Here is a 17,699-nt window from a genome sequence, read left to right on the forward strand (position 1 = left end):
GTTACCTTGAAATTGTTTGTGACTGCTTTTTGGTCTCTTTATATTTAAAAAATTAGTAAGTCCTGTCGTAAATTCTCCTGATTCTGCTTGGGTTTGAGGGAATGAGGGGATTGCTTGTCTGTTTTCAATTTGCAATCCCATTTCTTTTTTGCTTCCATTGCAGTTACATGAAAGACCAAAGAAGTGGGCATACAGCCCGACTGTATGAAAAGGGCTTTACACTGTTTCGTCAGAAATATCCAAAGTTATCTTTGGAACATGTGCCCTTTTATAGTAAGTTTACATATTAGAACATCAGGATAAAAAACGCCCAGGTGCAAATCTTTTTTTTTGTTTTGCTTTGTTTTTAGAGTGTAATGCTCTTCCAAAGAAGAGTCACTATGGGGAAAATATAATTATGAGATAACATGTCTGCAAGGAGCAAAGCATGTCTTAAATCCAGATTGTTTACTTGTTCCAGAGATTTAAGTAAACAAGGGAAAAATAACAAGTGGTTTTAATGAAGATGTTTGCTCATTTAGTGTTTTTCCAAAGGAAGCCTTTAAAGAGAAATCATTTTGCAGCCACTTAATACTTTTTACTCTAACAATCTTGTTTGTCCAGATTTCCAATTATTGCAGGAGTTATTTCTGTTTGTGAACCTAACTGTTGAGAAAGAACTCATGGTATATAGCCCATACCTTCTCATTTCTGCCTCAGAGCAACCTTGAGAAATTTTATACATACACTTAACCTTATACACATTGTTATGATCCATTCTGTCTCAAGTTTCCAGCATTATTTTCAGTCAGGCGAAACTTCTCCTTTAAATGTAACAATACTAGAGCATCAACATCCATTCTTTATCCCCGGGTCCTCCTTAATCCAGTTTCTCATGAACAGCAACCATGACTTGACCTACTACTGCCGTAATTAACCATGAGCTAGAGAACAGCCTGTGTCTTGACAGGACACTGAAATGGCAAGAGCTGATTATCAACACACTTCCATCAAAAACAATGTGTTAAACCCGCAAAAAAGAGAAAAACAGGAACGCTTGTATGCGCTGAGTGTGCTTGTAGCTGGAAAGGATAAAATAAACTGACAGTGGAGAAGTGAAGGAAGAAAGTGTGTTTGGGGCCTTCATTTTGTTTAGTTTTATGCCAGAAAGAAAAACATTTAGTATTAATTTAACTATAGCTGAACTATTACAATTGTGTTTTCACTATCAAACAGGAATTAAAATAGGGTGAGAACAAGGTAATCTTATAGGAACATAAGGATGATTTGTAAGGTCTAGAAAGGGTCTCCAATAAAGCAAAGCTAGGAGAAAAGTGAAGCTGTATTTAAGTAAACAAAGAACAAAGGAACAGACAAGCAGCGTCAGCTGAAGGAAAAACTATGAGGAGATATCTTCCATATGCAGCAGGGAAAGACACAGGAGAAGTCATCTGGTGACAGCTTGATTTTAACAGGAAAAGGAAAGATGATCTGGACGTTATGAACCTGCCAACAGGTTGATATTATCCACACCAGGGAGCAGAGGGGGACTGCAAAAAGAGAGGATAAGGATATGAAGAGATCCATTTTCAGTATGTTTGATTTAATGAGTCAAAATACCCAGGACAGACACCTGTGCAAACAAGCATTTTATCACAGAAAGAATTACTCTCCAGTCCTCCCAACTCACCTGGTTTGTTTGTGGGTTTTTTTGAGGAAGCAGAGAAAAACCAGCTGCCATTTCTCCCATTCTTTAATCTGAGTGCTTAAACCTTGAGTTTTTGATATACTGTCTGTCCCAGTGCACGAGCAACAACCATACAGACACAATCCAGACCCTCTATTTCACCTTCCTATAGAAAAGGTTTCTCTTGTGAAGGACCATTTCAGGAGAATTGATATACATTATTAAATCATTCCTGATCTATAAAGAAAATTCAATATAGCCAAATACAACCAAAAAGTGAAAATATAGTACTTCCTCACCAATTATGTATTTTGGCTCTACTCATAGGCCAGTTAATTCTGCCAAATGATTGCTTATCAGCTGCCTCATAGTATTAGATCTGTATCAGCGCACTGAAGATGCCTAGACAGGTGAGACCATCTCAAGGTGTGAGAAGCCCAAGCCTCATGAGGTGCCAAAAGCCCATTCCAGAAGGTCCTGCGAGCAGAAAGCATCCTATATCTCACAGGAGCACTTTGCCCCTCACGGGATCAAACCAATGATTTGCAGTTTGGATATCTAAGCTGTGTTGCACTGTATTACTAAATTTCCAATTGCCTTTCATTTTAAATCGGTAGTTATCACCTACAACATTTGTATTTACTGAAATAGATGCCCATCCCTGGATCAGGCAAGTCCTTAAGCACACATCTAAATTCCCCTGCCTTTGTTTACTAGCAATCAAAACATGGATTACAATGCCAATTGCAATACACAGGAAATACACAGTTACAATGAAAGCCAAGAGCATCCTCTTTAGGACAGAGAATTTTCAGATTTTGTTCATTAATCACACAAAATAGAGTATGGAAAAAACCTAATTCAACATTGTTAATTATCTTTATCCAATACAAAACAGTTCAGCTGCAGTTCCATTTATATTGCATAAAATCCTGCATAATGCAGCTTTGTAAGTGTTTTCGTTTAAGAATAACAAGAAAGAAGAACAGAGTATGTGAATTGGTAGCAACACGTAAGTATTACACAGATACGTGCCTTTCCTCGACCAGAGATATAGAAACAAACATTAAACAAATACTGAGCTTCACAAACACTAACCAAAATCCATCAAGACAATTAGTTTCTTAATTTATGAGAACTTCCAACACCCTAGTAACTTTCTAGCAACACTTTCTACTCCTTATTTCCTTTTTGGCCCTAGAAGGAGCTAAGAGCACAACCCTAAGTGCCATTAAAAAGAACAGGTTACTGCAAATTTAACCAAATACACAAAATTACAACGTAAGTAGCTGTAACCCATAGGCTTAGCTTAATGAGAGAGACTTCTCATCTGCAGTTCTCGCCAAGAGTACCTGTTGTAACTGTACAATTAGAGGCTCAAGCATGAAGGTAGGAATACAAAGCCTAGTACGTGGTTTCTAAAACATGTCAACAGAACATGGCACAGAATCCATCCTAACTTGCATCCCCTTCCTTATCTCGTCTTACTGTTTTAAACCGTTACAGCATCATCCCAGCAGCTCAAGGCGCCTGCTGGTTACGGTTCTGACATTGCTTACAGGATAAATATAAATTCACTAAATCTTCTGCCTGCTGTCTACATAATCCCTTAACCTTTCCCTTTCCACAGCAATGGTTCTGTTCCACCTTCTCATCTCTGGCCTCTCTGCTCTTTTCATTTCTCATACTGCCTTCCCTTTTCCACTTCTTTTTCCAAATCATCGACATTCAGCTTATCTTCACAGTGATATTCGTGGACACTGCTCTTTTAACTCACAGCCTGCTTCAGCATGTTGTTTTGTTTTTTTACACACTATTGAGGGATGGGAATTTTAAAGAGAGTTCTTTGGTGAACAGATTTCTATTCAGTTTAGCATCTGCCTGCAAAACACAGACCAAGCAGAAAACATTAAGCAACAAGGCAAGTTTCCAATCACCAATGTGCTATAAAAACAACTAAACAGGACAGTGCCTGTCAAATCTAAGGAAAAAAAAAAAAGTCAGGCTAATAAATTATTAGCCAAACTACAGGCAACAGTATTCAACCTTCACAGAAACTGCTCCTGAGTTAAGATTTTAAAGACACAGGGCCATCTTACATTATTGGATTAGCAGCAGCAGAAAAAAACAAGCCTTCTCAGATTTTGTCACCCTCATTTTTAGTTATGAAAAAGAAGGTAGAAGGTTTAAGAACAGACATGAGTAAACGAAAGCTTTGCCCTGGTTGTTTTCTTCCTGATTTCTAAACCAGTATTTAAAAACTATGTCTTCTCCTTGCTCAAAAGTTGGACACACCCAGAAATTCAAGTTTGTTCTTTTAAACAACAATATAATTATCATTTAGATACATGGAAAAAAAAAAAAATCAGTAGCAGAGTCAGGTGATATTTGCAGGAATATTTATACATTTCGTTTGGGAAAGCTCATACAAAGCAAAACCTATGTCATTATAAAGGCCCCATTACTACACAATTTTACATATGGGTAAGAAGATCCAGTCATACAGTATTTCCACAAATAAACACACGGACAGCAAAGTTCAGTACCACTGTCAATAATAAGCTCCAGCTAAGAGAAAAGCCTCATTCATGCCAACCTTATCTCCAGTTTTGCACAGCTGGACCCGAACAGCTCAAAAATAAGAACTTTTATTAATTTTAAAATTTAAATAGTACATTAAATGTAGCATTTTTCTAGAGTGGGCTTACAATTTTGTATTAACCTCATAAAAAGAAATACATTTAGAGTTATAATGGTTATACACACTTACTTGTGTTTTAAAAAATTAAAGGAACACCAGCATGTTTGAAAGTCATTCCAGTTAAACGAGGTGCACTGAAGTCCACGCCTTATGTAAAGCATGCCAGTGGCACCACTAGACCCAAGGTGTACTTAAATATTTAATAACAAACAGTCTACCATAACATGACTTTAATGGGTAACTTCACTCACAAAAGAAATAAGCACAAGTAATCTTAGAAAATAAACCAGGGGAAAAAAAAAATCCTTACTGTTTAAGATGTTTAGGTTGTTGTTACTAAAAGGTTAATTAGACGTGTGAAGTTTTTGCATGAAGCCTGGAAAAACGAGAGTAAAGTGCTTGTTACGTCAGAGACTCAGAAAATAAGTATCTCATTATTACCTCCAGAAAGGAGGTCTTCCCGCTGGTCCAGACACATTTCCAATAGTTTTGAAGACCTACTTCCCCCATTGCACTCTTTCAAGCCTTGGTTCTGTGCTTCATCAGGCAGGCTGCACAAGCAGGTCACCTCTCTTCTTTGCAGATGGGAACAGACAGTGGCCGCTGGCCCTTCAGACTCTTTTTCATAACCTCTCCATTTTAGCACTGCCACTACTTCACCCTGCTGTCTGTTGTCAGACTGCCCGAGATACAGATCCCAGAAAGCTTCGGAAGCAAACAAAAAACATGGGGGAAAAAAATGTCATCACAAGAATTAGTTAAGCGTCCCTTGGGCCTCAGCACTTCTCTGTGTCTGTCACCACTCCAGCTAATTTGCAGTCACGAAGTCTCTCAGACGAGGAGGACACACTGAATTCCGACCTTTGAGCTGCAAACCTACCCTTGAGCGACTTGGTGACCTACATGGCAGCTGCACAGCTCGATAACTAGTTGGCTGGAGTCTGCAAACGCATGATTCATCTCTGATTCTCCCCATACCACCACATACACTGTCACTAGACTGCTATAAAATGTAATTTCTGAAAGCAGGTTTTATTAGCCTATTGGCTTGCTGAAACACTGCTCTGAAAAGCTTTAATAGTAAAAATAAAAAATTGTTTTAGTTTCCCACTTAAACACTAAGGAATTCACACAGAGAGAAAAAAAAAATTAAAAAAAAAAAAATATATATATATGCAGCACCTAAATACATCTGCTGCTGCTTACTTTTCCTAACACCACCTCCTAATGTTATAGCTGAGTAACACACAATTCTGGTTGCCCATTTTGTAGGGTCAAAGACCTACAGTGCATCCACAAAGACTTTAATTAGCAGATACCTCCACACTGAAGTGGTACTGGGGCCCTCTGATATTAGCCCACATATGCAAGCCAAATGCTGGAAAGATATTGTTCAAAAAGTAGGGTTTGCCAAAACTTACTGTGCTAAAATGCATCAAACCATCAGCTACATACATCACCATCCAGACTAGCTGTGTGTCTCCTCTCCTTTCCCCCTGAAAATTCACAGCCAGAATTTCAGTTGCCACTGTTTCTTACTGCATCCCCTATCCTTAAAAGACTCTGTTGGCATTTATCAGTATTGTAGAATTAGGTTTTCTTATCCTCCTAATGACCAAAACACAGCTGTCCAACATGTTCCGGCTGGCACAACCCTGGCATCTCTGCTGCACGTCTTATGGGCTATTTTGTTCCACTGAATATGCATGGATATGCACATATATAACTAACTCGTAATTTTTTTATTTTTCCATTCAAAAATAAAATTGTAACATTATGAGATCTCCTACCAAATTTTGTCCACATTGTGAAGTTCGAATACAAATCTGATCAAGAAGCTAAAGACAATAAGTTGAGTGGTTTGCGATTTGTCATTCTAGTCTCTTAACAACCACGCACATACAAGATAAATCAATTACACAGCTAAATTATATCTCCTCCATATGTGCATTGATAGGCTAGGGGTAGCCCTCTATACATAGGATTAAGCAGTTTGAAGTGTGTGGCACAAAACTGAAAGGCAAGTCAGAACCATGAAATGTCATCATTAATTGCATGTACCTGCTGAAGTGACCAAGCGTAAAGTAGTTTGTCATACTAGGAACTGCATTTACGTGTTTAGAATTCCAGTTCCTAAAAATCCCAGGGAGAAAAAAAAATGAGCTATTCCTACCTTTGAAATGCTTTTGGTCAGTGTGCAGACTGAGGAAAACAAGTTCTAGATGAGTTTATAATATAATTCCATTTTCAGGATTACCCTTACAACTGTAACACTTAAAATATTTTCAGCTGAGGTGTAACACCCTTTTCCCCTGCATGCATTACATGTGGAATGAGCCACAACAATGCAATATGATTCAAATGGTTCTGAGCTCATTACCTCACCTTGCACAATGCAATATGTAATGAGTGGTTTTTTTTTACCCTGTGGGCATTGAAGGGCATACTCTTAACACTGTAAATCTGTTGAGCACGACAAATGTAATGATACCACCTCAGATTCTGACTTTAAATTCATCATTGTTTAAAGAGACTAATTTTTAAAGATGCCAAATAAGTTACGCAAAGCTTGCATTAAGCTCCAACAAAAGGCTCTGAAGGCCATTCTGCTTCTTACCCATTACAAGAGCACTACAATGGTACAGATACAAGATGTTTCAGTAATTTCGTTACTTTCGGGCTACATGCTGAGTGTAACTAGTACAAAAGTATAACTTGGGAGAGGAGTGGCTGGAGAGGGCTGGAGAGCAGCCCTGAAGAAGGAGACCTGAGAGTGCCGGTTGGCCGCAGCTCAGTACCAGTCAGCAGCGCATGCCCTGGCAGCGAGGAGGGCAAACTGTATCCTGAGGGGCACCAAACACAGTGTAACCAGCCAGTCAAAAGAGTTAACTATCCTGATGTATTCAGCATTGGTGCAGCCTCATATTGAGAACTGTGTGCAGTTGTGGGCACCACAACTTGAGATGTGATGGTCCTTGAATGCATCCAGAGGAGGGGAACAGAGCTGGTAGAAGGGCTGGAAGGCGTGAACTGTGAGGAGCAGCTGGAGACTCTGAGTTTGCCTAGTTTGGAGAAAAGGATGCTGAAGGGCAACCTCATTGCTCTTCACAGCTTCCTGAGGAGGAGATGTGGAGAAGGAGGTGCTGAGCTCTTCTCCCTGGGATCCAGTAATGGGATGTGTGGGAAGTGCTAAAAGCTGTGCAAGCAAGGTTCAGACTTGACATGAAGACTTGACATTTATTTACCAAGAGGGTGGTCAACACTGAAACAGGCTTCCTAGAGACATGGTCAATGCCCCTAGCCTGTCAGTGCCTTAAAAAGAAGCATTTGGATAATGGCCTTTATAATATTCTTTAACGTTTAGTCAGCTCTGAGGTTGCTGGGCAGTTGGACTAGACGCTCGTTGTAGGTCCCTTCCAACTGGAATGATTCTGTCTATTCTATTCTATTCTATTCTATTCTATTCTATTCTATTCTATTCTATTCTATTCTATTCTATTCTATTCTATTCTATTCTGGTATTGAATGGCTCCATTTGAACTAATGAAAAACAGAATTTGGTACAAGCAAAAATGTAGCTGGCATCTCATGGCACTTGATTTTTTCAGCCATAGTTGGTATTTGTAGAGGACTACCAACTTGATTTAAAGCTGTGGATATTTCAAACTACCAGAGAGATGGAAAGACCAACCGTGAGTGGCAACTTCTTAAAATACCACACACACCTTCCAATCTGGATGCCAAGCTCATCTGAGTGATTCTATGAATGCCATAGAAATTTCAAACAGACCAACTTTGTTTCTAACACAGTTTAAAAATGCGTAAGACTTTCGTAACACATCAAAGTTTGGGTCTTGTTAGGACACACAAAATATCCCTGCCAGAACACACTACAAACATTGCTGCTCCACGAGAAATTCACAGGCTCCATACTCTTTGCCTCCTCATCCTTATTACTTGAAGGAATAAAGAGAGACTAAGTAATTAGGAAGAAGGACTACAGCAAAGTTGCTTTCTTTCCAGCTGCACAAACACTACCACTGAAAATAATCCTTCTGTAAGTTATCTCTTGCCGTAAATTAAAAGGAAAAGGGAGCACCACTTCATTTTTGAACTCTGCCCGCTATCGCAGTAACAGCGTTTCCTGACACCACATGCCGCGGGCCTTGCTCCCAGCGCAGGGCTTTCCCGATACCGGAGAGCCGGTCCTCCCTTGAATACCACCTCCGCGGCAAGAGGTGCCCACCCGGCGCTCCATTACCGCGCCGCGGGACGGGGAAGGCGCCGTCGGGGTCTCCCTCCCCGCCCGGGCCACCTCTCCCGCCGGCGCCGCAGCCCGGCGGGCTCCTCCTGCGCGCGGGGCTGCCGTGCCGGGGATGCCGAACCACGGCGGACCCCGCGGCTCCAGCAGTGGCCGGGCGGGCTCCGTGCTGTGCTGTGCAATGTCGTGGCGCAGCGCCGGGAGGCGGCGGAGAAGCCGCGGCTGCCCGCGCCGCAGGTGCGTGGAGCCCCGCGCAGGGGAATGGAGCGTGCGGGAGCTCCCGCCGCGCCGCCGCCCGGGCCCTGCGACTGGCTCCGTACCGGGGAGCCGCCGCCGGGGTCCCGGCCCGGCTCTGCGACCCCGGGCCGTGGTACCGCTGCCCGCCGAACTGCCCCGCCGAGCCGCCGCCCCTCTCCCCGCCGGCACCTGGATGTGGCAGGAGATCTCGGAGTCGTCCAGCAGCCGCACGGTGCATTTCATCTCCGGGCTCAGCGACCTGATGCTGGAGCTCCGGAACCGGATCATCCCGGCAGCCCGCCCGCCGCCGCCGCCGCCCCGCAGGCAGCCGCAGGGGGCCAGCCTGCAGCGGCGCCCGGCCGACCGCGGCACAGCACGGAGCGGCACGGCACGGCACGGCACGGCGGCGGCACCGCCCCTCAGCCCCGCGGCGCCCCGCCGCCGCCCGCCATCCGCCCGCCCGCCGCGGCTGGGGCCGCCGCTGCGTCAGGCTGCGCTCCGCTCGCCGGCCTCAGCATCCTCCTGCGCCCGCCCCCGGCCCGGCCCGGCCCGGCCCGCGGGGGCACCTCTCCGCCCTCACCTGCTCCCCCCCGCTCCTCCGCCCCACGGGCCCCGGCTCCGCTCCCTACGGGGCCCCGCGCTGCCGGGCTGGCAAAAAAGGGCAGCCCCGAGAGAGAAATGGTCAGCACCGGTGTTTGCCCTCCCCGCCACAGGCGTGCTTTGCCTGGTTTTGAGTACATGTGAGCGACCGGTGCTGGCTTGGGATTGCCTGGTGCTCCGCACAGAGGGGACATCCCCACAGCTGCCGGCGGGAGTGAAGTCCCCAGGCTGCCTGCCCACCCGCAGCCTGCGTCTCCGGGGTATCCCAACACAGCCCGAGGCAGGAGGACCCTGTGAAATTTAGTTAAATATATAACAAAATGTGCCAAGGAAGATGGGTGCGCTCTAAGGAAACAGAAGAAAACACAATGCAATTTCGTGTAAGAGTGCAAGTTTTAGAAACTTGTTTCCTCAGGGAAAAAGAATGGTTCGTTAGGGAGGAGCAGTCTCATCCCATTTGTTGTGTAAGTGCGAAAGAAACTAGAGCATCCGGTGGCTTCACTGTTGGCGTTCTCCACCACAAAATGCTATATGCATTTGTGTAAAACCTTGCAGGAACCAAGCACTGAAGTTGGCCAGCCTTGAAACGGATCAGCACTGTGTTGAAAAATAAGAATTTCCTTTTTCAGTGTGAAATGAAAAACAGCCAGTGTGAAGTGGGATGTGACTGAAAATCTTCAAAGAGAAAAAAGTACTGGTAGCCACAAACGAGGTGTATTTCAGTCATTTTGCCTAGTTGTCTGTGATCACCTGTAAACGTCATGTTTTGAAGATAGTTCTGTGTGAATGTAACGTTCTTTTGAAAATGCAATGGAAAAGACAAAGCACTGCTTCTCCTGTAAAGTCTTCCTTTGGCTTTCTGCTGAACTGCTAACAGTGGGAAATATAGACAACCACAAACAGATGGCAAGGTTGTAGTGCTCACTACCATCAGCTAATAAATATGCAAAGCCCTTCAATGTCAAACATTAAAGAAAAAATATAAAGACATGCTTCTTGTAATGATAAAAGCTTCCAATTGCATAGTGAATAGTGAAGCAAACCAGGGAGTACCTAAAACAGATTATTCACCTCAGTAGCCACAGTCAGCCCATAAAGTATGGAAGAAGGTCCTTAACAGCCGAGACACCAGTTGTGGACACCCACTCATTAATAATGAAATAACACTTTTTGACTTGCAGTCCTACAGCATGAAAGCTCATTAGAGACAGGATTTCACCCCACATGTGGATTGACCCTCAGGTGACACAGATTTTCCTGCTTGCAACAGAGACGGAATATTTCCTTTCTAAGCTGGATATTTTACCTTTCCCTTCAGTCCCTGCAGCATGCCTTTCTCCATTCCAAAGGGGAACTAGAAGAGGCAGCTGAGCCAATGATGAAGCTCTAGGAGCAAGTCAAAGTCTACCACTGTCAGAGGGCTTTTTGCTTTACTCTCAGGAGCACATGGAGAGGGATGAGCTCCCCAGGAGTTCTCAGAGCTATGGACACAGTGATGACTGCAGCATGAAATTTGCATCTCCAAACTGTTACACAGCAAGTGTGAACTGGGGTGTACAAACAGGAGCACAGAGCTTAGCAGAATTTTACTTGCCTGCTTTAAAGACAGGTCACTCGTCTTTTTGACACTGCATTTGCTTCTGTGATACTCAGTATCATATATACTTGAGGTGCCTGAGAGCTCTGTGAAACACATAACAGATTTTTATGTTTCAATTACCACAGAAATACAGTCACTACTAGCACAGAATATAGCAGCCTTCTAATAGGAAATCACCAAATAAATGAAATTGTCAAAACCAAATACTCCATTCCACAGGAAAAAAAAAAAAAAACAAACAGCAAGTGAAAAATGCCACACAACCACCACCTGGCAATGAAAGCAAACACTTCACCGACTTAGAACTGCAGGAAGTAAATCCAACACATGAATTTTGCATCAGATATTAGGACTGCCATCCCTTCCTTATTTACAAAGCATTGTAAGCCTTTTCTTTTTTTTTTTTTTTTTTTTCCTACAAATAGGAGGCCCTTAAATGTCTCATACCATTATCAGTTACACAGGAAAACCCACAAATGTATTTCAACAGCCACAATTGACTGAGTGCACCCCTTTTTGCCGTATCTTGGAGATCAAACAGTCCTTGTGCAGCTAGCTTTTGCAAAGCTCACTTGAAAGGCCGGGCACCTCAGGAGCTGACATTAAATAGTGTGGCCAATATTAGAAAACACAAAGCAATGTATAGATAAATTCAGTTCAGTTAGCAGTAAATGCTGAGCTGATGTAGTGTAAAAAAAATACACTGCTTGTGCACCTATTCACTTCTGATTCAGTGGAAGGTTATTGGCTAATAACCTTGCTGCCAAAAGGAGGGCAGGTCTATCCAAGCACTCACCTGTCTCTGTCCTGCAGAGCCTGGAGATCTGATGGGACATCTCAATATCGGGTAATTACAGCCGCAAAAAAAATGCTGGTGGGCAGGCATGTGTTTGAAATGCATTTGAGGTTCATTAGTCTTAGCACTGTCACTACTGAATGCAATAGCTGCATTCACATTCTCTGTTCACCTAACTGATCACTGAGCGAATTTGCTTTGGGCTGAGCACATCTGGACGGAGTAAAGGACAGCACCATACGCCTCCTGTTTACCCAGGAATTTCTGCCAGATGTGAGGTTAGATTCAGGGACAGCAGGGCGCACTAGTGCACTTGAGTAGCACTTTAATTTCTGGATGATTCTACATGGATCCAAATTACAGATTATAATAATAAAGGGTTTTCCTTTCAGTGACTGATCATGACAGGAAGTTTAGCTCTTTAAGTTAATGTTTACAATTTAAGCAAGCACATACATGTGCGTATATCTACATATATATGTTCCCAAATACTCAAAGATTAATTCTGAAATGCAACTGCTGCAGCTATAAAAACACCTGCCTTGGGTCAGACCTTGGGTTCCAGCACAGGTAGAGCAGATACACAATTCGCTGTCCCCACAGGGGTGGCCTGCATGACACACTAACCTCCTTCCCCTAGATCCACACCTACCTCACGAGGTCCTCACAGCCAAGATGTATAGCTTGTACAGCAATTAGCCATGGCTAGGACTCTCAGAGATCATGGGGCCATAAGCAAAGAACAGCAACTTTATTCGAATTAACAAAGTCTGGGACAGTTTAGATTCAATTCAGTTCCCTTCTACAGTAGGATTAGGATCTCCAGCTGTGAAATATTTTGCCTGAAGGCAGGTGATCTGGACATTAGGCTTCTCCAGAACATATTCAGTAATGCATTTGACACAGTCTCTCACAGCATCCTTACAGCTAAACTGAGGGAGTGCAGTCTGAACGATTGGGTAGTGAGGTGGACTGCGAACTGGCTGAAGGAAAGAAGCCAGAGAGTTGTGGTCAATGGGGCAGAGTCCGGTTGGAGGCCTGTATCTAGTGGAGTGCCTCAAAGGTCAATACTGGAACCAGTATTATTCAATATATTCATCAATTAATTGGATGAGGGAATAGAGTGTACTGTCGGCAAGTTTGCTGATGACACCAAGCTGGGAGGAGTGGCTGACACACCAGAAGGCTGTGCTGCCATCCAGCGGGACCTGGACAGGCTGGAGAGTTGGGCAGGGAAAAATTTAATGAAATTTAACAAGGGAAAGTGCAGAGTCTTGCATCTGGGTAGGAACAACCCCAGGTTCCACTATAAGTTGAGGAATGAACTATTAGAGAGCAGTGTAGGGGAAAGGGACCTGGGGATCCTGGTGGACAGAAGGATGACCATGAGCCAGCACTGTGCCCTTGTGGCCAAGAAGGCCAATGGCATCCTGGGGTTGTATTAGAAGGAGGGTGGTTAGTAGGTCGAGAGAGGTTCTCCTTTCCCTCTACTCTGCCCTGGTGAGACTACATCCGGAATATTGTGTCCAGTTCTGGGCCGCTCAGTTCAGGAAGGACAGGGAACTGCTGGAGAGAGTCCAGCGCAGGGCAACAAAGACGATGAAGGGAGTGGAGCATCTCCCTTATGAGGAAAGTCTGAGGGAGCTGGGTCTCTTTTAGCTTGGAGAAGAGGAGACTAAGTGGTGACCTCATTAATGTTTACAAATATATAAAGGGTGAGTGTCACAAGGACTGGAGCCAGGCTCTTCTCGGTGACAACCAATGGTAGAACAAGGGGTAATGGGTTCAAACTGGAACACAAGAGGTTCCATTTAAATATGAGGAGAAACTTCTCCACAGTGAGGGTGACAGAGCACTGGAACAGGCTGCCCGGGGAGGTTGTGGAGTCTCCTGCTCTGGAGACATTAAAAACCCGCCTGGACACCTTCCTGTGTAACCTCATCTAGGTGTTTCTGCTCCGGCAGGGGGATTGGACTAGATGATCTCTTGCGGTCCCTTCCAAGCTATAACATTCTGTGATTCTGTAATTCTGTGATATCCTAAAGGGTAAAATGTGAGGGTTAAGCTAGTAATTAACCAATATTTCAGGAAACAGTTTACTATAGTCAGAGAAGCGTGAGTTTTGCTCTCAAAGGGACAAGGTCCACAGGACAGCTAGCTTCCTAGGTGTCCTGGAGGACCAGCCATCCAGAATAAGTTTTGGATGACTTCTGGAGGACCCAGGTCACCAGGCAACAAACCAAGGCCCTAGAGTTTTGTGCACGTCCTTTGATTTCTTCAGTTGAATTGCCTTTGGGACACACGCTATATTTGTGTAAAATGTATCTGGAAGCCAAGCCAAAATTAGCAATGAGCTAATTGAATAAAGCTGAGCCTACCAGGCAGCACTCAAAATATGAAAACAAACAAGCTCATAAAATGTTATACAAAGAGAGAGATCCCATACCTATGGGATGGTTTTGTCCAAAACCTAAGTAAGCAGTTGGAAAGAAAAAAAATCAATTTCACTCTACAGCAAAAAAAAAAAAAAAAAAAAAAATTGTAAAGAGAAAGTGGGGTTTGCATCTTGAAATTAAAGGTCTCTCACATCTGAATATTAAACCAGTAATTTGAAAACTATGTAAAATATTAATGCATATTTCTATAATGCTTATTACTCCACTAACAAACCCTGAGAGTGTTTAGAGATACATAATTTACAAAGAAAAAATATTTAAATAGCAGAAGCTCTACTGATTGCAGTGAGGACAGAGTTGAGCCAGAAGCTGAAACTTTAATTCACGTAGGGTTTCTACTTTCTTTTACATTACAAAATCATTGTGAAAACATTACATATTCGTTGCATGAGTGAGAAGGCAACAAGATCTGCAAATATGACATCATTATTTGACAGCAGTACCAAAATACTCAGGATTTTCGTGTTTGTACTTCAAAGAGAATTTCTGCTATGAGTGAAACACACTCTCATTCCAAATCCACTAAAAATACAGAGATATCAGAGATATTTGGCCACAACTACCCAAGCAGAAAGACCTAAAGTCCTATTAAAATCTGTAGGGATGTATCACAGCTTGCATGGCACTGCTGGCCTCCAAATTCCTTGGATGCAGTTGCGAGGGCAGTCACAATCATGGCTTACATGGGAAGTAGGGGTGAGTCAGGAGTTTGCATTTTCTTCCACTGCTGTAGTTGAGAAATCTCTGCAAAGATTCAGATTCAATTACAACAAGAACATTACAATGCCCCATTTCCAGCGAAGAATGATGGGTTGAATTTACCATACAAACTTCTTGGCAAACTTCCTGCAGATGTCACCTAGAAGCTGAAATATCTGTCAGCGTTTGTCCAAGTTAAACTGTATTGCACAATACCACATCTGAAAGTTGCCTACTGGAGCAAATTGCATTGATTGTAATCCACACAAGGCAGCTACCATGAAGGCAAATGTCAGCTCCCAGCCTTTGGTTGAGAGCATACAAAGTCACTGAGATGATTTTCACCATTCACTGGGTCCTGCGACTTGACAATGTATTTTACTAGTAGGGACTGAAACATTTCTTTAGTACACTCTTCAGGGAATATATAGCCAGTACTATTTTTCTGGTAACATAGTCAGAAAAAAATACAGTAGGCAGTGTGCTCTCTCAGAGTCTTCTGTGCTGCCTTTCCAAGAAGTCTCTCTCCTCTGGGGACCATGTTTATTCCCAAATACTTCTTTTACTACCAGTTCTCTCTAGTTGCTTTCACAAAGTCCATGCAGGAAGCTTCCAGGCTTGTTATAATGACAGCCCTAGAGAAAGCCTGCAGCTCACACCGCTGGAAGACTAACCGGTTTTACATGTGACACAACAGGTGGTTTCAGATGTCTAGTTAGTTCGGCACCCACAGGAACCTGGTTGTGTTTTGCTGAATGCAGGGTTGCTGCCACATCCATGTATCTCCCCAGTCCATGATGAATTAAAAAAATAATAATAATTTAAAAAATCTGGCACTAGTGACTTAGTAATCTAAATAAAGGTAATCTGTTGGCAAGTGGATAAAAGAGGTATTGCCTGCCTATAGATTGAATAGCTCCTCTTTTTATCAGTATTTACCTAAATGAATGTTTGGTGAGGCTCCAATTCAAAATACAGTCTAATGCTACATCAGTCACATTTTTTCAGCTTTATCATTGCAAGGAGGATAAAAACAAAAGTTGATCATTACTGTTACACTAACACTAGTCATAAAATATACAACAACTACATTAACATCAGTTTGCAGGTGATTAGTCAAGCAAATGCTTCAGAGCCAGGCTTTGGAGAGCTCTCAGCATGCCAAAAGCCTTGCTTACTGAGTGCTCAGAGGAATTATCCCCACCACACACGTATTTGGTGTGTTCTTTTATACTGTTCTTGTTACTGGGTAGAATCTGGACGCTGCTGGGCAGAACTCGCTTGCAGTAACGTCCTGTTTCCATGGCTGCTGCACATGCACTTTGAAACAGCTGAAAGTGCTTAGACCAGTTTGGGCTGGTTTTATAGTTCCTTTTCTTCTTTGGGGGTTATTCTGATTTTTAACACTCCCATCATCTTCCAACTGAAACGATTCTATGATTCTATGATCATACAACTTGAATTTTATATCCTTCGCCTGCAGTGGTAGTTGTTTAACTTCCAATGTGATTAAAAGGCTTGTCCAACCAAGGGTCAAAGAATGACCCTTGAAGTTGGCATCTGTATGAGGAATCAGATTTTACTCCACATCCAATTTGCGTAAATGAAAGTGAAGTCCAGCAAATAAAACTTCTGTTTTGCACATGAGGTAAGTCAGGTTCCCAGTACATTTTGTGAAAAAATTAAGTAGTACAGGGAAAACGTCTATCACATATAACAGGTATTTCAAGTTTGTTTATCTTGGCAGCATCTAATCTCCACCCCAAGTGTGTTATTAAAATAATTAGCATCATGATTTTAAAATAATAGTATGCAACTATGTTCAGTTTCTGATACAGCTGTCTTTATAGCTTCTGATTTTTGTCATTAATCCCTTTCCACATTACCGTAAGGACTATTGCTCTTCATTGATCTGGCTCTTCTAATTATGTAAGAGCTAATAAGGACAGTATTTAAAGCTGCAGTTACCTTTGTTGTCCAAATTCCTTGCATATGAGAGGCTTTATGGTGTAAGAGGTAAGTACACATGTACATGATTGCAAAACAAAGGTTTGGCTATCCAAGGGAGAGATGTGGACTAACCAAATGCAAAAAAAAAAAACCAAACCAAACCAAACCAACAAAAAAAAAAAAAACACAAAACATCAAAAAGACACTAAGAAAGCACACTTCAAAAGCATCCATTAGTAACTGCTCAGTAATAGCAGTCTCATGACTTACTTGCAGGAGCAGCATTCTAAGACACATGTATTTTCTCCCTGCCACTTCCCAAAGCCCACAGGTAGCTACACCATACTAAAGCTCTGAGTGCTTTCAAACTAAATGGTTCCACATTTGTGTGTACTGCTGCTGTTGTAAGTAATGTTGAAATATAAAGGACATAAGGTTTACACACCTTGGGCATCCGACGACAAACACAAGATAAGAAGATAAAATAATATATCTGTTGCAGAACCTGTACTTCCAATGGAAGACGGAAGCTTTCAAGGAGACAAAGTAACCTGGAGAAGCTACTTTTAGTCTGGTTTAGAGGGGGATAGAGGCAGTATAGCTCCCCCAATGACCTCCCAGTGACCCCCAATGACCTCCTCAGCTATCTTCTTGAAGAGACAAAAGAAAACAATCTTTCCATAACTCTGTGGTCTCCTTTATTTCCAGTCTGCCCCTGCAGCAGCACTGAATT

General features: G+C 42.8%; 1 protein-coding gene across 1 annotated transcript in view; it reads right to left on the minus strand.

The window, feature by feature from the left end:
* The window catches only part of FRMD3 (FERM domain containing 3), a 146,747-nt gene extending 137,515 nt beyond the window's left edge, over positions 1 to 9,232 (minus strand). Inside the window, exon 1 of the mRNA XM_065860621.2 lies at positions 9,055 to 9,232. Coding sequence (XP_065716693.1) covers positions 9,055 to 9,153 — 99 coding nt within the window. The 5' untranslated portion in view covers positions 9,154 to 9,232. The remainder of the gene's footprint in view (positions 1 to 9,054) is intronic.
* Between the last annotated feature and the right edge of the window lie 8,467 nt (positions 9,233 to 17,699).

This window comes from Patagioenas fasciata, chromosome Z, assembly GCF_037038585.1.
Source record: "Patagioenas fasciata isolate bPatFas1 chromosome Z, bPatFas1.hap1, whole genome shotgun sequence".
Classification (NCBI taxonomy): Eukaryota; Metazoa; Chordata; class Aves; order Columbiformes; family Columbidae; genus Patagioenas; species Patagioenas fasciata.